Source organism: Rhineura floridana, chromosome 1 (assembly GCF_030035675.1).
Source record: "Rhineura floridana isolate rRhiFlo1 chromosome 1, rRhiFlo1.hap2, whole genome shotgun sequence".
Lineage (NCBI taxonomy): Eukaryota > Metazoa > Chordata > Lepidosauria > Squamata > Rhineuridae > Rhineura > Rhineura floridana.
The window spans coordinates 311,358,280-311,376,667 of NC_084480.1; the positions used below are offsets into that span (position 1 = coordinate 311,358,280).

General features: G+C 43.6%; 1 protein-coding gene across 2 annotated transcripts; it reads left to right on the plus strand.

The window, feature by feature from the left end:
* Nucleotides 1-456: 456 nt before the first annotated feature.
* On the plus strand, nucleotides 457-16,903 carry LOC133375428 (cytochrome P450 2C18-like). Of its 2 annotated transcripts, XM_061607004.1 has the most exons (9): nucleotides 457-673; nucleotides 1,459-1,621; nucleotides 2,785-2,934; nucleotides 3,954-4,114; nucleotides 6,168-6,344; nucleotides 7,761-7,902; nucleotides 10,542-10,729; nucleotides 11,899-12,040; nucleotides 13,991-16,903. In XM_061607004.1, exons 1-9 carry the CDS (start codon nucleotides 494-496, stop codon nucleotides 14,170-14,172), a joined length of 1,485 nt encoding a protein of 494 aa, XP_061462988.1. In that variant the 5' UTR covers nucleotides 457-493; the 3' UTR covers nucleotides 14,173-16,903. The 2 variants fall into 2 exon arrangements, with proteins under 2 accessions (XP_061462988.1, XP_061462993.1); XM_061607009.1 differs by lacking the exon at nucleotides 11,899-12,040 and having other exon boundaries at nucleotides 13,991-14,122.
* The last annotated feature ends 1,485 nt before the right edge of the window (nucleotides 16,904-18,388 follow it).

The window sequence follows — 18,388 nt, forward strand, 5'->3', positions numbered from 1 at the left end:
CCTTGTGGTTTTTCCCATTACAGAGTTGCAAGAACACCTGCACTTGGCTGACTTTCCCGTCTCCTAAAGTACAGGATCAGTCTCAGGCCCTGAACCTGGCAACCCTAGTGCCAAAGGACTAAGCTAGGTGGACTGATTAAGTATAAGTCAGCACCCTGTGTCCCTCTCTGCCAGCAGTCCTTGGCAGCTTGTCACCTCAAAGATGCCGTGCAAAGTTTCTCAGAACAAACAGGTCATGCACTTTCCCCCCGAGTTTGTACACCAGAATGTGGGCAACTGGTCGCTTTGCAAATAAGAGACATGGAGTTCAGAAAAGTTCATACTGAATGACCTGAGCTACTTAATGGCTCATCTTGTTTACTCAGAGAAATCTAGGATCCTCATTGGTTCACTTGCACATGTAGCTGGGCTATAAAAGGTTCACATTGTGGATCGTTGATTAAATCCATCGCATTTGAGCCCAGAGAAGCTGCGCTCACGGGTGGCCGCTGCTATGGAGCCTCTGGGAACAGCAACCATTTTCCTGGCAATCTGCTTCTCCTGCCTTGTCTTCTTTGTGGTCAGGCGCAGCAGGCCAGGGGATAAGAAGCTGCCCCCTGGCCCAGTTCCTCTGCCCATTATAGGGAATGCTCTGCAGTTGAAGATGAACAGCTTGCCTCAGACTCTCCACAAGGTAAGCTGAATTCCCCCCTCAAAGGCTCTTTGTGATATGGCTTACAGATATTGGCTGGCGGCTAGTTTGCTTTCATTTGGCTGTTTGGGCCAGAGGTGATCCATGGAGCAGTCCTGCTCTTCAATCACGAAGGGCTAGCAGTGTAACTTACAGATACAAAAAAGGTAGTCCCTGCCCTCAAGTTTACAATCTAAACAGACATGACACGTAAGGAACATGAATGGGGATGGCAGAGGAGATAAGCAAACTCAGATACAAGTTGTTAGTTATAAGCACTCAACAACAGGGCAGAGCAGGGCTTGTGAAAGGTGCGTTCCGGAGAGGGGTATGGCTGGAGGAGAGTCCCAAGGGCCAGAGAGAGGACTGGGGGTTGCTTTTGGCCCCTGGGTCTGGGTTTCTCTGTCCTTGTATTATACAGGGTCAGAGGCAGCATATCTCTGAAAATCAGCCACTGGGGAACAACAGCAGCAGGAGAATATTTCCTGTCCTGCTTGGGAGCATCGTATCGGCATCTGCTTGGTCACTGTGGAAAACAGGGTGCTGAGCTAGATAGGCCTCTGATCTGATCCAGCAGGGCTCCTCTTATGTTCTTAGGGTACACTTTATGCACCCCTTTATCTTGAATAGCTGATCAACTGGATGCAGAAGCCAGGTAGAAGATACTCCATGAGTCACCCAGTCCACCTGCCTGCTGGGAACCTGGAGAGTTCTCTGCACCAACGACATGACCATCTCAGAGCCTGCAGACCCACCTAAATGCATCTCCTTCTTTTATCTTTCACCAGCTCAGTGAAAAGTACGGCCCTGTCTTCACGCTGTATTTTGGAGCGGAACGTGTCGTGGCTCTGTACGGCTATGAAGCAGTCAAAGAAGCCCTAATTGACCACGCAGATGAATTTGCTGCAAGGGGAAGCCTGCCAATTTCTGAAAAAATCAATAAGGGGCAAGGTATTTTTTTCATACTGGTTCACTGTACTGGGGGGATGGGGAAGCAGCCATTTTTCTTCTAATGAAAAGGAGAACCACTGAGATAAAGTTGGGGAATAGATTAGCTTTGGGAGAATGGTGTGCAAGGGAGGATGCTAGTGCCAATGAAGAAAGCCACAATATGGTCATTTATAGTGGCAGTTGGTGGTTCCATATCAGTGGGGCAGTGGAATCTGCTCTGGGTTTTAGTCTGAACTTTCAAGGAGCTGTCGAAGGTGGAAGCACTGACATGGAGCCACCACTGATGTTGGAGCCACCAGCCACGGCTGGTCACATACCAAAGTCCCCCTCTCACCCCCCCTCCCCCAAAATCTTGCTTGGATACCTTGGATAAAAATAACATTTTTGAATTAACCATCTCTGGACAAGGTGACAGAACAAGTGGTGGCAGGTCTAGAAGATAGTGATTTTCTGGACCTATTTCAATCTCCTTTTAGGGCAGTTTTGGTGAAATGAACTTTCTTGATCACACCATGGCCGAAATAGATGTGTGCGACTGCATGTGTGTGTCCATGTCTGGACTCCCCAGCATGACACCTGTACGCACCACTATGCCTACAAACACCCACCCCTTGGTGCCAAGAACCCCTTTCCCTCCCAATTGTTTATTGGAAATTAGGTTTTGCAGGGTTGTTTTGTGGAGATGGTTGCCTATTTTTGGGGGGGGTGTACTTTGTGGGCCTTTTGCCTGTTTTATTTGACTTGGAATGTGTGTAGGTATTTCATCTGATGTATGGGGGTGGTGTCTGGGTCTGACCATCACCCCTAGTCCATGCCAATCTGCCTAGACCAGTTGGTCCTAATTTTTTTCCCCATGGAACACTTGAAAATTGCTGAGGGTCGTGGTGGGCTACTTAATAGTTTTTCTGTCTTCTGCAGCAATTGTACCATGCTGTGCTAGACGCGATATGACTTTTTAACCATATTTTTACAGACACTCTGCAGTCATCTGAATTAAGCTCGCAGGCCACCACTGGTTTATAGACCACAGTTTGGGAACCCCTAACCTAGTCCACATGCAGAGCATGTACCACTGCCCCCAAATGCTTCTTCTCTAAATACAATGCAAATTCTTGACCTCAAAAGACCAAGAACAGTACATGACCTCTTCTTTTCCTTTCCAGGAATTATATTCAGCAATGGGGAGAAATGGAAAGAGATCAGGCGTTTTGTCCTCACCACCCTGCGCAATTATGGAATGGGAAAGAAAAGCATTGAGGAGAGGATCCAGGAGGAAGGCCAGAGGTTGCTGGAGAAGCTCCGAGATACCCAGGGTGGGTAGCTTGTCCTCATCAACTCTGTACGATTCTTTTAGCAAGTAGGCTGCCTTAAAACCACTCCAGAGTTGCTCTCCGCTGCACTGCATCCATCCCTACAGACAGATCCCAAGATGAGTTGCAACAATTTCAAATTCAATATTAAAAACTGTTTAAAATAAATTATAATCACAGACATAATGTGGGTCCTGAAAAGGTATATCTCAGATGCCAAAGGCCAGGGCCATCCAGTGAAATTACACGATTAAGGTGCCAGACACACCTTTGTGTGAGAGAGATAGGTTTCCACAACTTAGGGGATGCCACAGCGAATGCCTTTTCCCAGGCCACCACCCCTCCAACTCCTGAGGGTGGCAGAACTACCAAAAAGGGCCCCCTCTGCTGATCTTAATACCCAAAAGGGTCTGTAGGGAAGGAGTTGGTCTTTCAGATATTTGGGGCCTGAGTCATTTTGGACTTCAAACACTAATGTGCGCACCTTGGATTGGGTCTGAAAACAAATTGGCAACCAATGCAGCTGTTTTAAAATGGGGGTGGTATATGAAATCTAAATGGAACACCAGCCAGTAATTTGGTTGTTGCATTTTGGACCAGTTGAAGTTTCTGAGTTATCTTCAAGGGCAGGTCCATGTAGAGTGCATTGCAATAATCCACTCTGGAAGTTACCAGTGCATCTCTGTCCAAAATGGTCCGTAGCTGGTGAACCATACAAAGGATGTTAAGGAAGATGAATTTCAGAAACAACTGGAGGGCACCCTGTTGGCTATCCCTGCTAGAGGTTGAGAGGGCCAGCAATTTGTTGACTGGAATGTGCACAACCTTGTCATTATCTTAGTTTGCACAGAAGAGATCAAGGCCCACAGAACACAAGATTATCCACAACTGTCTACAAAACATTAATGTGAGAGAGATTTCTGCCTGACTGAGACTGGTATCAAATGCCAACTCAGAATTTATAGGCAAGATAATTGCCTAAAAGTGGGACTGGGGATGGATTCATTTTTTTGCACTTCTAGAGAAGCCATTTGATCCAAAGTTTCTGCTCAGCTGTGCTGTCTCCAATATCATCTGTGCCATTATCTTTGGGAAGCGATTTGAATATGACAACAAGAGGTTTATGTATGCTATGGACTTATTCAATGACAACTTCAAGGTTCTGAGCTCTGCTTGGGGACAGGTAGGTTGATTCTCCACCCAAAGGCTCTTTCCCAGGTCACCTAAGTTTATTTTTTGTATGGAACATCATTATGTTATGCCTCTGCCCACATACTTTTTCTTTTAGTATGTAAGCAGAACAGCATTGTAATCTTTTAGTTTAAGAGTGGGGAACTAATGCTCTAAATAAATAAATAATATTAAATAGTACACGAAGAACAGAATTAATCCTTGGAGAACAGGAATTAAATATGAGTTGAAGTGGGAGGGGGGGGTCTTGGAAAAGCCTTTCCCAAGTCTCCTTGCACTTCCCTTTTATCTATCCATGATTGGAGACGTAAAGGGGAATAGAGCAGGGATTAAATCCTCTGCCTTGGCTGTGCAATCTTGTTTCCTATTGGGAACGGGATCACACAGCCAAGGCAGGATTAACCCTCTCAGCTGGGCTGGTGTGGTTTAGGGAAAATGACATTTAGGACCAAAGGGGACCTCCTGAAGGGCCATGATTGGCTCAAAGGCTGGAGGTTCCACATCCCTGCCATAAATGAATACACAAACTGAGGCAACATCTGCTTCTGTGTCTGCTAGAAGTGGAATTATCTACCACCCATAGTCTCAAAAGAGTGTTCTGTACCCATAGAAAGTCTACAGGTCCTTCTTTGCATGACACTCCTTGCTTGCCATATGCAAACCTGAACTTTGGACTGTTTTTTTAAAAATGATTGACAGGAAGATCTGTGTCTCATCCTACTAGAGAAATAAGTCACTGTCTTGACAATGGATGGTCAGATGAGTCTATTTTTGGTCCATGCCAATTTCACATACGCTCATTCATAAGCCACCAAAGTGAGCACCTTGAATTGGGGCCACAGACAAACTGGCAACCAGAAGAAAAAGGAAATGGGCAATTTTTTAAAAGACAGGAATAGAGATGAGTGAATCTGTCAATTTCAGTTCCTCTCTATTTCTCACTTTCTCAATCTTAAATGCAGTTCTCAACATTTTCATATCAGTTGGCTTATAAAAAGTCCTCATAAACAGCCATCAGCAATTTATTTATTTATTATCTATTTATTATTTTATTGCTATATCCCACCCTTCCTTCCAGCAGGGGCCCAGGGTGGTAAACAAAAGCAATAAAAACACTATAAAACATCATAAAAAACAGACATTAAAATACATTAAAACAAAACAACTATAAAAACATTTTTAAAAGCTTTGAAGACTTTTTTTTTAAAAAAAAGGTTACAAAAAATATTGCGTCCTTGTTTTAGGATAGCTGTGCATGCTTGCTCCTTCAAAGGAAGGTACCTCTGGTAATCTCACTACATTTATGTTATGGAGGGAATTGCCAGCTCCACTAATACCGCAGATCAATAAATCTGCATCTTATTATTATTATTATATTATATTATTATTATTATTATTATTATTATTATTATCTCTCTAATTTTTTTTCTTAAAGAAATTGCATTTTAAAAATCATTTTTTTAAAAAATCCGTAATCATCTCTTCCAAAGGAGCCCAGGGCAGCGCACATGTCAACACTACAACAGCACAAAGAAAACTTCCAAAAACAGTTAAAAATAGCCTTCTAAAAATAATTAAAAACAGTTCTAAAAACAATCACCTATTGTCAAACTAAGAATTTCAAAGTTGCCAGGGGCAATAGGCTAAGTGTTAGCTATATAAAAACAGGAATGTTTTTAAATTCTCCTGAACGTTGGTAGTGAGGGAGATTGGCACACCTTACTAGGGAGGACATTCCACAGACAGGGGACCACCATTGAGAAGGCCCTGTCATGGGTCACCACCAACCAGACAGCCCCTAATGGTGGCACAACCATCAAGGCCTCCCCTATTTGCAGGGCCTGAAGATGGTTCATATTGTGGAAGACACTCTTTTGGGTATTTGGGTCCCTAATTTATGGCCTTGTATGCTAGAACAAATAGCTTGAACTGAGGTCAGTAGCTCACTGGAAGCCAGTGCAGTGCTCTCAGGATTGGTGACACATTATTCATGACATTGAGAGAATGACTGAAGTGTGATACGTTTCTTTTGTCATTCCTTTTAGCTCTACACTCTCTTCCCCTCTTTCATGGACTTCATTCCTGGGCCTCACCACAGAGCGATAAAAAATATGGCCAGCATAAAAGAGTTTGTTTTAGAGGAGATTGAGGAGCACAGAGCAACTCTGGACCCCAATGGACTTCGGGATTTTATTGACTGCTTCCTTATTAAGATGGGCCAGGTAAGACAAAAATCACTGAATCCTTGAGAATTCTGCCCCTGAAGTTCCCCCCTAAAAACATCACCTGCTATTTTAAAGAATAAAAGAACGGCAAAGGAAGGAGTTTTCTTGGCCTCCCCTTTGGATAGGTTTTCCCACCACTGATCTTCCCTTATCATCAGGTAGATGAGAATCTAAAGTGGTGGTATCAGGTTGCCCCAAGGCACAGCCTCCAGCACCCTTAACCAACTCCAGCTCCCAGAATTCTTAGGGGAAAGCCATGACTGTTTAAAGTGGTATAACACTCCTTTAAATGCATGGTGTGAATGTAGTCTGGGTTTGCCCCAGAGGCCAGAAAGTGGCTGTACAACCTTTTAGGGGCTATATGATGAAGCAATCAAGGCGTTGCTGGCAAGGAGATGGAGGCTGTCAAAGTGTTAGCTATTGTTGGAGTGGTCCACCTGTGCATTCAGTCCTGGCAGAGAAGAGATGTGACATCTCTGCTTATACAGGATGGAGGACTACAGAAACTGGGCAATCTTAAGGGACAGCCTAGGGCACAGCAGAACTGTACGTCAATAACAACTCTTGGCTAGTCAAAAATACTCCATTCCTGAGTAAGTGGCTGCTCTTCAATTCCAGGCATCCTTGAATGAGACTAATTATGTGGATCCATTTTAGTTTGATTTCAGGCCAGGTTTTAGTACAGAAAAGGTAAAGACCTTTTTTTAAAAAACATATCCCAGACCTTAACCCTGAGCTGATTGGTTATACCTCCTGTAATATTTTTCTGACATTATATTTTATTGAGGACAGTGAAGTTAACTCCAGCAGACAAGAGGTTCAGGTGCTGGTGGTCCAGGAGAAGACAAAGTGTGTCTGGCATCTTCTCTGTCCAGCTTTTGTCATATGCTGAAGATTGATTGATTGATGTTTTATTTACAGTCATAGACCAAACTGAATATATACAAATACACAACAATAGTTAAGAGAAGCATTAAACATAATCACTCTTGTGAGATACCCTCTTACTGCATACTAAAACAATAACATTAAAATATTAATATTAAAAGGAGAATTGTTTAATCATTGCTTTTCGACAATCAATAGCTGCAGCAAAAAAGCTGGCTACTTTTATTGCGTCCTGGGGGTTCCGGTCAGGTATCACATACTCCAAATAAAATAAATCTGATCTACCTGGGATTTTTATTAACCTCTTCATCCAAGCTTTTGACACTTGATATGTATATTTTTAGGACTCTCTCTAGTTGTGACAATTTGCTTTAAAATTGTTTTCCGTTGTGTGTTTTTTATATTGTTGTGACCTGCACTGGGACCTACTGATGAAAGTTGGTTGATGATGATGATGATGTTGATAATGATGATAACTGTTTTAAATAAAAATAAGTAAATTGATTGTGCTCTATGTTTCTCCAGGAAAAAGGTAACGGTGGGTCTGTGTTCACTGTCGACAGCTTGGCTATAACCACTTCTGACTTGTTTGCAGCAGGAACAGAGACTACCAGCTCCACATTGAGATATGGGTTATTGATCCTCCTTAAACATTCAGAGGTACAAGGTAAAACAAACGCTTCTACTACATCCCATAAGACTCACTGCAGTCCTCTTCTGACTTCTCAGCTTCTCCGTGTGATAGCAAAGTCACTGGATCCTCATGGATTGCTGCAACATAATATTAAGAAGTCTACAATTAGCAATTCAAAAAATACATACAAAGAAAATTGTGAACTAAGTTAATTAACTAATAGGTTAATTAACCCAAAGTAACTCCAAAGCTGATGGCATTACTACTAAGCAGTCACTACAATTTTTATTCCTTTACTACAAAGGCCAGAAAACCCTTCACAGCTGTCCTTATGACTGCTGATCCTTTATAAAGGCTTCTAGGGCAGCAGGGTGGGGCGTGGCAACTGGAAGCAGCCATCACCTAATGGCAAAAGGTGTTCACATATTGCATTCAATGAAAGTTCAGTGACAAAAAAGCTGAGCTGTCCAAATCAATAAGTGTACACTTTTTCACACAGACACTTGCACATGTGTAGAGACAGCTTCTACCTATGTTCAGTGTAACTTGTGGACAAACCTATAGGCTCACTCTCCCCAAAGGATGGGGGAGGAGTTTGGTCTAAGTCACACTTTCTGAATCAATACAAAGCACAGCTATCCTTTAAAATGCACACTTTTGTGATGCGGTTCCCCAACCAAACAATGTGTACAAAAAAAAAGTGATTCCCGTATATCACTGAATGGCAATAGTAGTGACATAAACAATTAGTAAAATTAAAATTACACCTTTAAATCACAATATCATACGAACAGCCTACACACCACGCACGCACGCGCACACACACACACACAGAGACACTTGTAAAAATACACCCCACATGATAATTTATTGTCAAACTAGTTGGTCACTGCAGAACTGCCTAATTGTTTTAAAAATAGGATTGGAGAGAGAGGGAAAGATTTACAACACAGACACAATTCTTTGTTATGTTTACTCAGAAGTCCCATTAATTTACAGCACAATCCTAACCATGTCTACTCAAAAGTAAGTCCTAATGAATTCAATGGGGTTTACTCCAGGTACATGGGATCAGCATTCCTTTACTCCCAGAAAAGCAAGTATTGGATTAAAGCTTTCATATTGGAAAGGTTTTCAAAGCACTGCCCTCTCCAACAGCCCAGGGTCTGACTGCGTGCTACACACAAGAGAAAAAAAACTTTAACCCATATTCGTACTTACTCAAACTGAAGACCTCAAAACCACCATTTTGACATTGTAATAAAGCCTAAGCGCTGCCTGGGTCAACAAATCACAAACCTGGCTCCCCTTATTGGCTACAATCCTGAAAGGGCAGGATTAGAGGCCAGAGCTTGGAAAAGTTTTTTTGGAACTATAACTCCCATCAGCCCAATCCAGTGGCCATGCTGGCTGGGGCTGATGGGAGCTGTAGTTTAAAAAAGTAACTTTTCCAAGCTCTGGCTAAAAGCTGCTATACAGATCGGTTAAAAAACAGATTAAGCAGTCGCAAGGGGGTCTGTTGTTTTGCTGTATATCTTGGGAACCAGATGACCTAGAAACTTAGTTGTTGTTTTTTTAAAATTGAAGCTGAGAGTCCGGAGATTAAGGTAAGTTAGCTGGAGACCCGGAGGGGACCCCCCAAAACCGGAAACTCCAGCCAAAAATCGGACACCTGGTAACTCTACTCCATCTTGTACCCCCTGATTGACTGCACCCCGACTCCCCTTGGTATGCCACTGGTGCTGTCTCTGTAGACCCATTGCATAGAGCGGGTTTACAAAGGCAGCGCTTGCCTGGGCTGGAGGTTTGAATCTCCTGCTCTTTGGCTGCAGAGTGGTTTTTCCCTCATCCTGCCTGGGAAGCCACTCAGGCACACGGCCCAAGAGCAGGCAGGGGATTCAAACCTCCCACTTTAAATTCACAGCTGATGAGCGGGCTTGCCAGGCAGGATGAGGGGAAAAACCACTCTGCAGGTGAAGAGCAGGAGATTCCCCAAGAGGGAAGTGGCTGGCGAGATGGCTGCTGCAGGGCTGAAGATAGAGGAAAAACCCCACCGCAGCCCAGCTTCTCTATATGGCAAAGCGCAGGACCCTCCAAAGTGCGGGGCCCGGGGCAACTGCCCCACTTCCCAGTGCCTATGGGCAGCTCTGGGTGTCACCCCCTCTGGTGGTGTCACCCGGTGGGTCTGCACCCCTCTAGTGACGCCCCTGCAAATTTTCATGAGGACTTAAAAATGACATAAAAATGAAGCGAACTCAACTTAAGGTTGGGAAAGTGAGAAAGAGAGAAAGCCGATGTGAATAGACTCATCAAAACTCTCAGTTTTTCCTTCTGTGGAAAACAAGTATTTTGGACAAAATGATGAACCTGCCAGAAAAGGTCTGTTGATTACTGAGGGGGACACAAATCTTTTGAATTTGCTTTTTATCTTTTATCTATCATAATGATTTCCTATTTACAGATGTATAACTGAGGCTGAAGGACAGTGGTTTTGCCTATGGTGCTGGCCTGCACTGATTAATGAGCTAGGATCCAAACATTCAAACCACTTAATATGGGTGTGCCAATGTGATAAGTTGGTTGTATCTCCTCTGCACGTTGAATGGCTTTTGTTTGGTTTCCCGAATGTTTCAGCAGTGGTGTTGATTCAACTCTCATCCTTTCTGTTACAGAGAAAGTGCATGAAGAAATAGAGCGAGTGGTTGGCCGAACACGAAGTCCTTGCATGGCCGATCGTGGACAGATGCCTTACACAGATGCTGTCATCCACGAGATCCAGAGATTCATCTCTCTGATCCCACTGAGTCTCCCACATGCAGTGGTCAAAGATACCCCATTCAGAGACTATGTCATCCCAAAGGTTAGTTCTCTGCCTCCTCTTCAAGAGCCTGAGTTCCTGAGTTTAATGGCTCGGGTGGATCTGATGAACATCTGAATCAGCATTAAAGTAAATCCTTTTTGATAAGCTTAGCAATATTTAATAGACTCCTGACAGAACAGCAGTGCTTGGCTTCACACAGATTTCATGCAACTGCTATGTGAACCACAGTCTTCCATGCAGGTATCTGCTAGCGGGTTCAAATGAATGGCCACCTTAGGCTGTGGCGTCAGTGCCTCAGCTGTTCCTCTGAATCCATCTTTTGTTATCTTTGGTTTGGACTGGGAATTAGAAAAGCTTTTAAAACATATAATGGTTCTATCATGAACCTGAAGAGTCCAATCCCAGCACTTGTGGAATTGGACACCCAGGCTCCTGGGCGATGGGTCGGGAGGGCTGTGACTCATGGCTCAGCTTTGAAATCACCACCACCATGCTTGGAACGTTCAATGAGGGGTTAATGGCCCTCCACAGGGTATCCAGCCTAGGAATGGGGGAGAAATTTGGTTTGATTCAGATTTTAATGTGAACCTACCAAATTCACAATTGCCAAAACAGTATGTGAACTGAAACACAGCTATCCTTCAAAATTCACAGTACTCCAAATTTTGTAGCATAGTTCTCCAACCAAATAACAGGCACAAACATGTGAAAAAATCATATATTAATGAACATAACATATAAAATGCATTATATTAGATGAAATTGCTTTGATTATGTTGATGTATATGGATTGTTTTTATTCTTGTTGTTCGTCGCCTAGAGCGTCCCTAACCCGGACAGATAGGCGGCTGAAAAATAAAATTTATTATTATTTATTTATTATTAAAATTGCATAGAAAACGTGTATATTAGGAAAAATATGCTCTAAAATGCTGATGAATTTTCATGAAGACTTTTAAAAAAGAAAGAACCCACAAACTAATGCAGAAGTGTGGAGAACTGAACTTAAAGCTGAAAAGATGAGAAACTGAGAGACACCGAAACGGACGGATTTATCCATCCCAGGGTCATTCATAACAGATGATACTGGAGGTTGCTGATTCACAGGGTCGCCATAAGTCGTAATCGACTTGAAGGCACATAACACACACAACCCAGCCTCACACCTTGATAGCAGGGTTCCTAGCAGGATTCTTTACTCTCTGCAGGGCACCACCATCTATCCTATTCTGAGCTCCGTGCTTCATGACAACACAGAATTTCCAAACCCCAAAGAATTTGACCCACAACATTTCTTGCACAAAGATGGCACCTTCAGGAAGAGCAACTTCTTCATGCCGTTCTCAGCAGGTAAAACAATCCCTCCACCGTTATGAAGCATCCCAGAGTCTTCTGTTCTTGGCCAGTTCAGGTCTTTCCCAACTTTCTTATCTTCCTGTGTTGGGGCACTGAAGTATCATCTCCTTCCTGCTTAATCCCACATGGGAATATCTCATTGACCATTTACGAGAAAAGAGACCCTCTTAAACAGCCACTATGTGAGGCCATTGCACATTGGCCAGGATGCAACACAGGTGAGGTTTTATTGTCCTTTTGTGGGTGCAGTGTGTATGCAGTGTCACATAGGCAAACATGAAGTTGGTTTATGTAACTTTTACCCCAGAAGTAGCTCGCCAGGTGCGGTGAAGCTACTACCCTAACTTCCCTGAAAGTGGGTCTCCCTTGCTTTCTGGGAGGGACAGGGGCAGAGGAAGAAGGTCAGTATGTCACTTACATCCCATCAGAAATGCTTCTGTTCCACACATTCAAACGTTCTGCCTTTGCCACCACACAGAGCCACAGCCAATTGTGCGTCCTTGCCACTGACAATAACTCATTTATTTATTTATTTTATTTCTATACTGCCCAAAGCCAAAAAGCTCTCTGGGCAGTGTACATAAGAGTAAAACAGCAACATAAAATACAAAAATATAGAAATAAATAGCAAACTCAACAGAACAAATAATTAAATAGCATTAAAATACAATAAAATACAATTAAAGTGTAGTTAAAACAAGCAAAGACTCACATACATACACACACCAATCTCATTCACACCACACAGCATACATCCAGCAACAATGTCCCACGCCGAAGACTCTCCTCACACAGTGCAGCGGCAACGATGAAATAGGCTGGGACCTGGTCCTGCAGGGCGTGGCAGCTGTTAACAGCAGCAGTCCAGCAGGAAGGGTGGTGGCGGTGACAGCCAGGGGAAGCAGCACAGCAGCAGCAGATGACGAGGGGCTCTCCCTCCCCGGCAGCGCAATGTTCCCCCTCCCGCAGGCAGAAGGTCTCCCAGGCCTCTCAGCCAGCCAGCCTATATATCCCTCCAAGGAGGGACAGATGGAAAAGGTTAGCCACAGCTGGCTGAGTACCTGGGACCTGGTCCTGCAGGGCGTGGCAGCTGCCAACAGCAGCAGTCCAGCAGGAAGGGTGGTGGTGGTGACAGCCAGGGGAAGCAGCACAGCAACAGCAGATGACGAGGGGCTCTCCCTCCCTGGCAGCGCAATGTTCCTCTTCCTGCAGGCAGAAGGTTTTCCAGGCCTCTCAGCCAGCCAGCCCATATATCCCTCCAAGGAGGGACAGGTGGAAAAGGTTAGCCACAGCTGGCTGAGTACCTGGGACCTGGTCCTGCAGGGCGTGGCAGCCGCCAACAGCAGCAGTCCAGCAGGAAGGGTGGTGGTGGTGCGATGTAGTGTAAAGGACAGAGCTTGGAAAAGTTTCCTTTTTGAACTACAACTCCCATCAGCCCCAGCCAGTATGGCCACTGGATTCCGCTGATGGGAGTTGTAGTTCAAAAAAAGTAACTTTTCCAAGCTCTGGTAAAGGAATGAATCAGTCTGAGTTGACTAGGGACAGATGAGGCCATCTCATGGCATTTGGAAAGCCATGGAGCTCAGAGCCAGTTGGCCTGGATTAAATTGCGTGTACTGACACACAACCTTCATTTTCAGCGTGCGATGCTCTCCTACTCATGTTTACTCAGAAGTAAGAGTCCTATGACTTTCAAGAGTTTCTGCTTCAGTGCTTACATAGCAGACATCCCAGAGAGGCTCTTGCACACAGGAGAGGGGAGGGGGCTTCAATGTCTGGGAGAGATCTTTGCCCTTCTCCAGGCACCAGAAGAATCAGACAATGAGATGTTCCTGGAGTGACACATTCACTGTATTTGGGCCTTCTGGTCTTGCCTCCTTCTTGTCCATAATGGTTGAAGAAACAGCTGTGAGTTACTTCTTAGCTTGTGTGTTTCCCTTCCAGGTAAGCGCATCTGTGCGGGAGAAGGTTTGGCTCGCATGACGCTCTTCTTGTTCCTCACCACCATATTGCAGAACTTCATGCTGAAGCCCCTCACTCACCCCAAGGACATCGATCTCACGCCCCAGCTGAGCAGCTTTGGCAACGTACCCCAGTCCTATCGGCTCTCTGTTGTCCCTCGCTGAGAAGGGTGCAGGACTGGGGCGAGCTGGACACGTGTCCTGGGCATGGAGTTCAGTGGCTAAGCATTTATTGACTGTACTGTCTATATGGAGCTAGTGTAAAACAAAAACAAAAACTGGTCATTTAATTTCCTTTTTTAAAATCAACAGGTTATTTGGGTACCAGCTACAAAATGATTTTCCACTAATTACCTTTAAAGTACCTTTCCTTTTCAGTTTGATGTCATTTCCCTAGATCAAAATCCGGGATCATGCCTTTACTTTGAAGCAATATTGCCTAGCATTGCAAACGGATACTAGAAATGCTATACATGATGAGGATGATGAATGAGAAATGATGATGATGAATTGGAAAAAGGTGAATGGGTATTTTTTTTTTATTTTTAGCATTTCTTTATTATTTTCAACGACAATGTTGCAATCATGGTGTCTAGAATTGGTGCAGGAGAAACCTGGCAGCAATGCTGCGAATTACTGAGAGGTACATGGGAGCATAGAAAGCTGCCTTATACTGAATCAGGCCATTGCCCCATTTAGCTCAGTATTGTCTGCATTGACTGGCAGCAGCCCTCCAGGGCTTTAGACACAGAGTCTTTCCTTGCCCGACATGGCAATCTCTGTACACACTTTCCTCTAAAATACACATTTTTGAATGCCTTGTCCATTCAGATGTTCATGACTGAACACATGCAGAACTGATATAGAACAGGAGGAGGCTGATCCATCCATCTTGAAAAGGCTGTTGTTTTAGCAAGCATTTAAAGACATGACGAAGTTTGAACTTGGGGCCTTCTGCACCCAAAGCAGATGCTCTACCACTGAGCTACGGCCCTTTCCATGGACTTTTCTGGGAAAGTCTCTGGGGTCTGTAACACTGCTCTGTTTTGCAATCCTGCACAAGCCACACCACTTAGCAACGCTGAAAAACCTCCTCCTCCAAGGAGATAGCTTCAGCTCCATTTTATATAAGCTTTGTTTATTCAAACGGATGCTTCATATGCATCCCTCCCCCCCACACACACACACTGTTTTAGGCTGCAATCTTATGCGGGTATAGCTGGGAATAAATTTGATCTCAGTGGGACTTATGTTACGACAAGACCTTGAACTTCCTCATGAGCATAGCTCACTAGAAATCCAAGTTCCCCTATTAAGAGAGCAGCAGGATCTTTTGCTGGAGTTACCCGCACGTCACCCCCAGAGCATGTATAAATTTACCCTTAACCCAATAACACATACACTGAAAGCAGAGCTTGGAAAAGTTACTTTTTGAACTACAACTCCCATCAGCCCAATCCAGTGGCCATGCTGTCTGAGGCTGATGGGAGTTGTAGTTCAAAAAAGTAACTTTTCCAAGCTGTGACTGAAAGTAAAATAAAGAGTTGCAGTTAACAATGAGCAACTTTCTAACTATTATTCATTCATTCAGCAACACTGGATAGACTAAAGCAAAGAGACTAACCCTGTAAACACTTTCACATTAAGCTCACCCACACAGAAAGAAAAAAAAAGGAAAGAAAAAGGCCCAGATAGTCACATATACCTTTCCTGGAGAGTTGCTGCGAGGCTAAGGCTAAGAGAGAGAGACTTTCATATCTAGCCCAATGAGCAAAAGCTCCGCCCTTTGTAACCAGCGCCAGATTTGAAATTTCTCACCCAAATCCATAGCTCTGAAATTGTCCCAAAGATGCTAGTGTGCGTTGGTAAGAAAAGCAGCGGTTGGAGCCCTCCAGAAGAGGAACTTACTTCCTCTTCTCACTCCTCATGTTTTATACCTTTTCCTAACTAAACTGACCCCAAAGTAAACCCAATGTAAAAGTCTCCAGGAGGATGTGGACGTGATAAATAAGAACAAGGAAAGAATTTAGGATAATCCTGTCAGGGAATGTGCTGTTTTTCCAGAAACCATTCCTTGAGGGATTCCCAGATAACGACTGCAATCCTGTCTCCTCCAAAGGCTTAGATTATCATAAACATTTCCTTTGTTTGAAAGGAGCGCCTAATCTTACTGGGTGACAAATCCCAAATTTTCATAGGAGTCAGGAAGTCTATACCTTCAGGATTGCAAGATATGTACTCAGAGGTCACAGAGGGGCTGTCTCCCAGGAATCCTTGCTGTTGCCGGCTTTCCAAACTCTGGTTCACTGAGATGAATCAAAGATTAAAAATTCCCAATATTTGATTCCTCATAACACTTACTTCTGAGTATGCATGCATAAAGTTGCACTATTAATTGTTTTTCTGATGATTTAGTCCTGCTTTATTGTTTTGGTGGTTTAAAACCTGATTTTTTGAAAATGTTTGTTTTTATGTATTTATGTGCTGCTTTGAATGCATTGTTAAAAATGAGGGGGAAATGAATGGTACTGTGATGTCCCTGTATATATATGACTGTAAATATGGTAAGTGTGGGTTTATTAGAGTGTATATGGTAAGTCGATTGAGTGGGCTGGAATGCTGGAGAATATTGTATTATGATTGGCTGAGCGTTTGAGTGTCTGAAGGTATAAATGAGAGGATGACAGTTGGTTGAGAGTTCTGTTGGTGGGAGTTCTGAGGGAGGCTGTTGGTTGGTTTTGTGGGTTGGATTGGATTAGGCTGGTAGTGAGGCAGGTTATTGATGACTAGTAACATAAAGAGTAACATCTGATGAAACCATACGCTTGTTCAACTATACCTTTAAGTAATTTTGTTATTCCTGTGTATATAAATAAATATTTCTTGGTTTACCTAACACCTGATCCTTGGCTGAGTTTACATAGACCAGAAGGGTGGGCAGGGCATATACCAAGGTTGGGAAACAGTATCAATGGTGGCAGCGGTGAAGGGATAGTGTAACATCATCAAGTATCCAGAGCAACCCAGGGCTGTATGCTTTATAGGCATAAAGATACAGGGGGGTTGTGGCCTGCAAGTGCACCCAGACACAAAGTATCAATAGGCCAGGAGGAGACTAAGGCACAGTCTCAAGGCAATATTGAATTACTGGGAGTGATTGGTGGTGCTGCCTAGCAGTGGGATCTTGAGAGATCTTTGCTAGAGCCTGTGACAGAACCATTTAAAAACCTGGACTGTGAGGTGGGACCGTGACAAGGCAGTAGCCACAGGCGGGATCCTAGCAGGTGGTGGTCTGAGGTGAGATCCTGACAGGAAGGGTCCTGATAGGTACATACTCATAAAAAATATGGCAACTGCCCGTAATAAGCGGGAGACTTTCTTAAATCTTTGCTTTGTGTGTAGATTGCTAGTCATGCAAATAGGGCTGAGATGAGAGTGTAGAGATTGGGGTAATGATGGTTGATGCCATAAGGAAGGAGGTACTTCATGATGTTTTCCCCTGGTCTTTAACTGAAGCTTGGGGCACTTGAGCAGTGGAGACCACTGGTAAGATGATTTGCAGAATAAAAGATTTGCAGATTATTCTAAAAAACTAAGATAAGCACCAGAACAAAACAAATCCTTTCACCCAACCCATGAAAATTTCACTGAAATTTTATCTCTCCTTCAATAATTTTTTAATGCATTAATTGCATTAGTTAATGGAGAACGGTTGGGAAAAAATGCAGGAGAACTTTCTAGCATGGCAGCAGTGTTAACTTTCCATGGGAAGGGCTAGTTTTTTAATAGGAGTAGATTTGTTCCTCCACGTAGTCCATAGAAGAGTCACTGGAGGAGGGTGTCTTGTTTTCCCCAAGACGGATGTCAAATTCTCTATAAAAGAGATCACCATTCCTGTGCCCTCCAGATGTTGCCAGACTGCAACTCCCATCATCCATGACCATTGACCATGCTGGCTGGTGCTGATGGGAGATGGAGTCCAAGAACATCTCAAGGGTACCCCATTGTCTACCCTATACCTTCACCTCTCACCTGTTCAACGGTACCTCTTCTGTCCATCTTGGCAAACTGATTCAGGAGAAGAAACTTTGTGAACAGGACCAGGAATGGGGCATTATTCTCTAAGATTCTTCAGGTCCAGGAGGGATTTTTATTAGTAACGCTTGTAAATTAATTTATTTTATGCTTCCATAGGTTTCATTTGGTTTCTTTAACATTATGGCAGGTTGTGCACATAATGCTTAATTATCAAGTGCATGAATGAGTTATGACAACTACACAAGGCCATAGTACTACACAGTCTCGTACCAAAAGGCAGCAGTTGATTAACTCTCAGTAAAGCGGCTTGAATAATTAATTGGTCTTGATTCACTTCATAATT

Bases quoted from the DNA above. Each gene is read 5' to 3' on its own strand.
- LOC133375428 (XM_061607004.1), top strand. From the start codon at position 494: ATGGAGCCTCTGGGAACAGCAACCATTTTCCTGGCAATCTGCTTCTCC. The intron at 6,345-7,760 runs GTAAGACAAAAA...ATGTTTCTCCAG, and splicing joins TCCTTATTAAGATGGGCCAG to GAAAAAGGTAACGGTGGGTC. The intron at 7,903-10,541 runs GTAAAACAAACG...TTTCTGTTACAG, and splicing joins TAAACATTCAGAGGTACAAG to AGAAAGTGCATGAAGAAATA.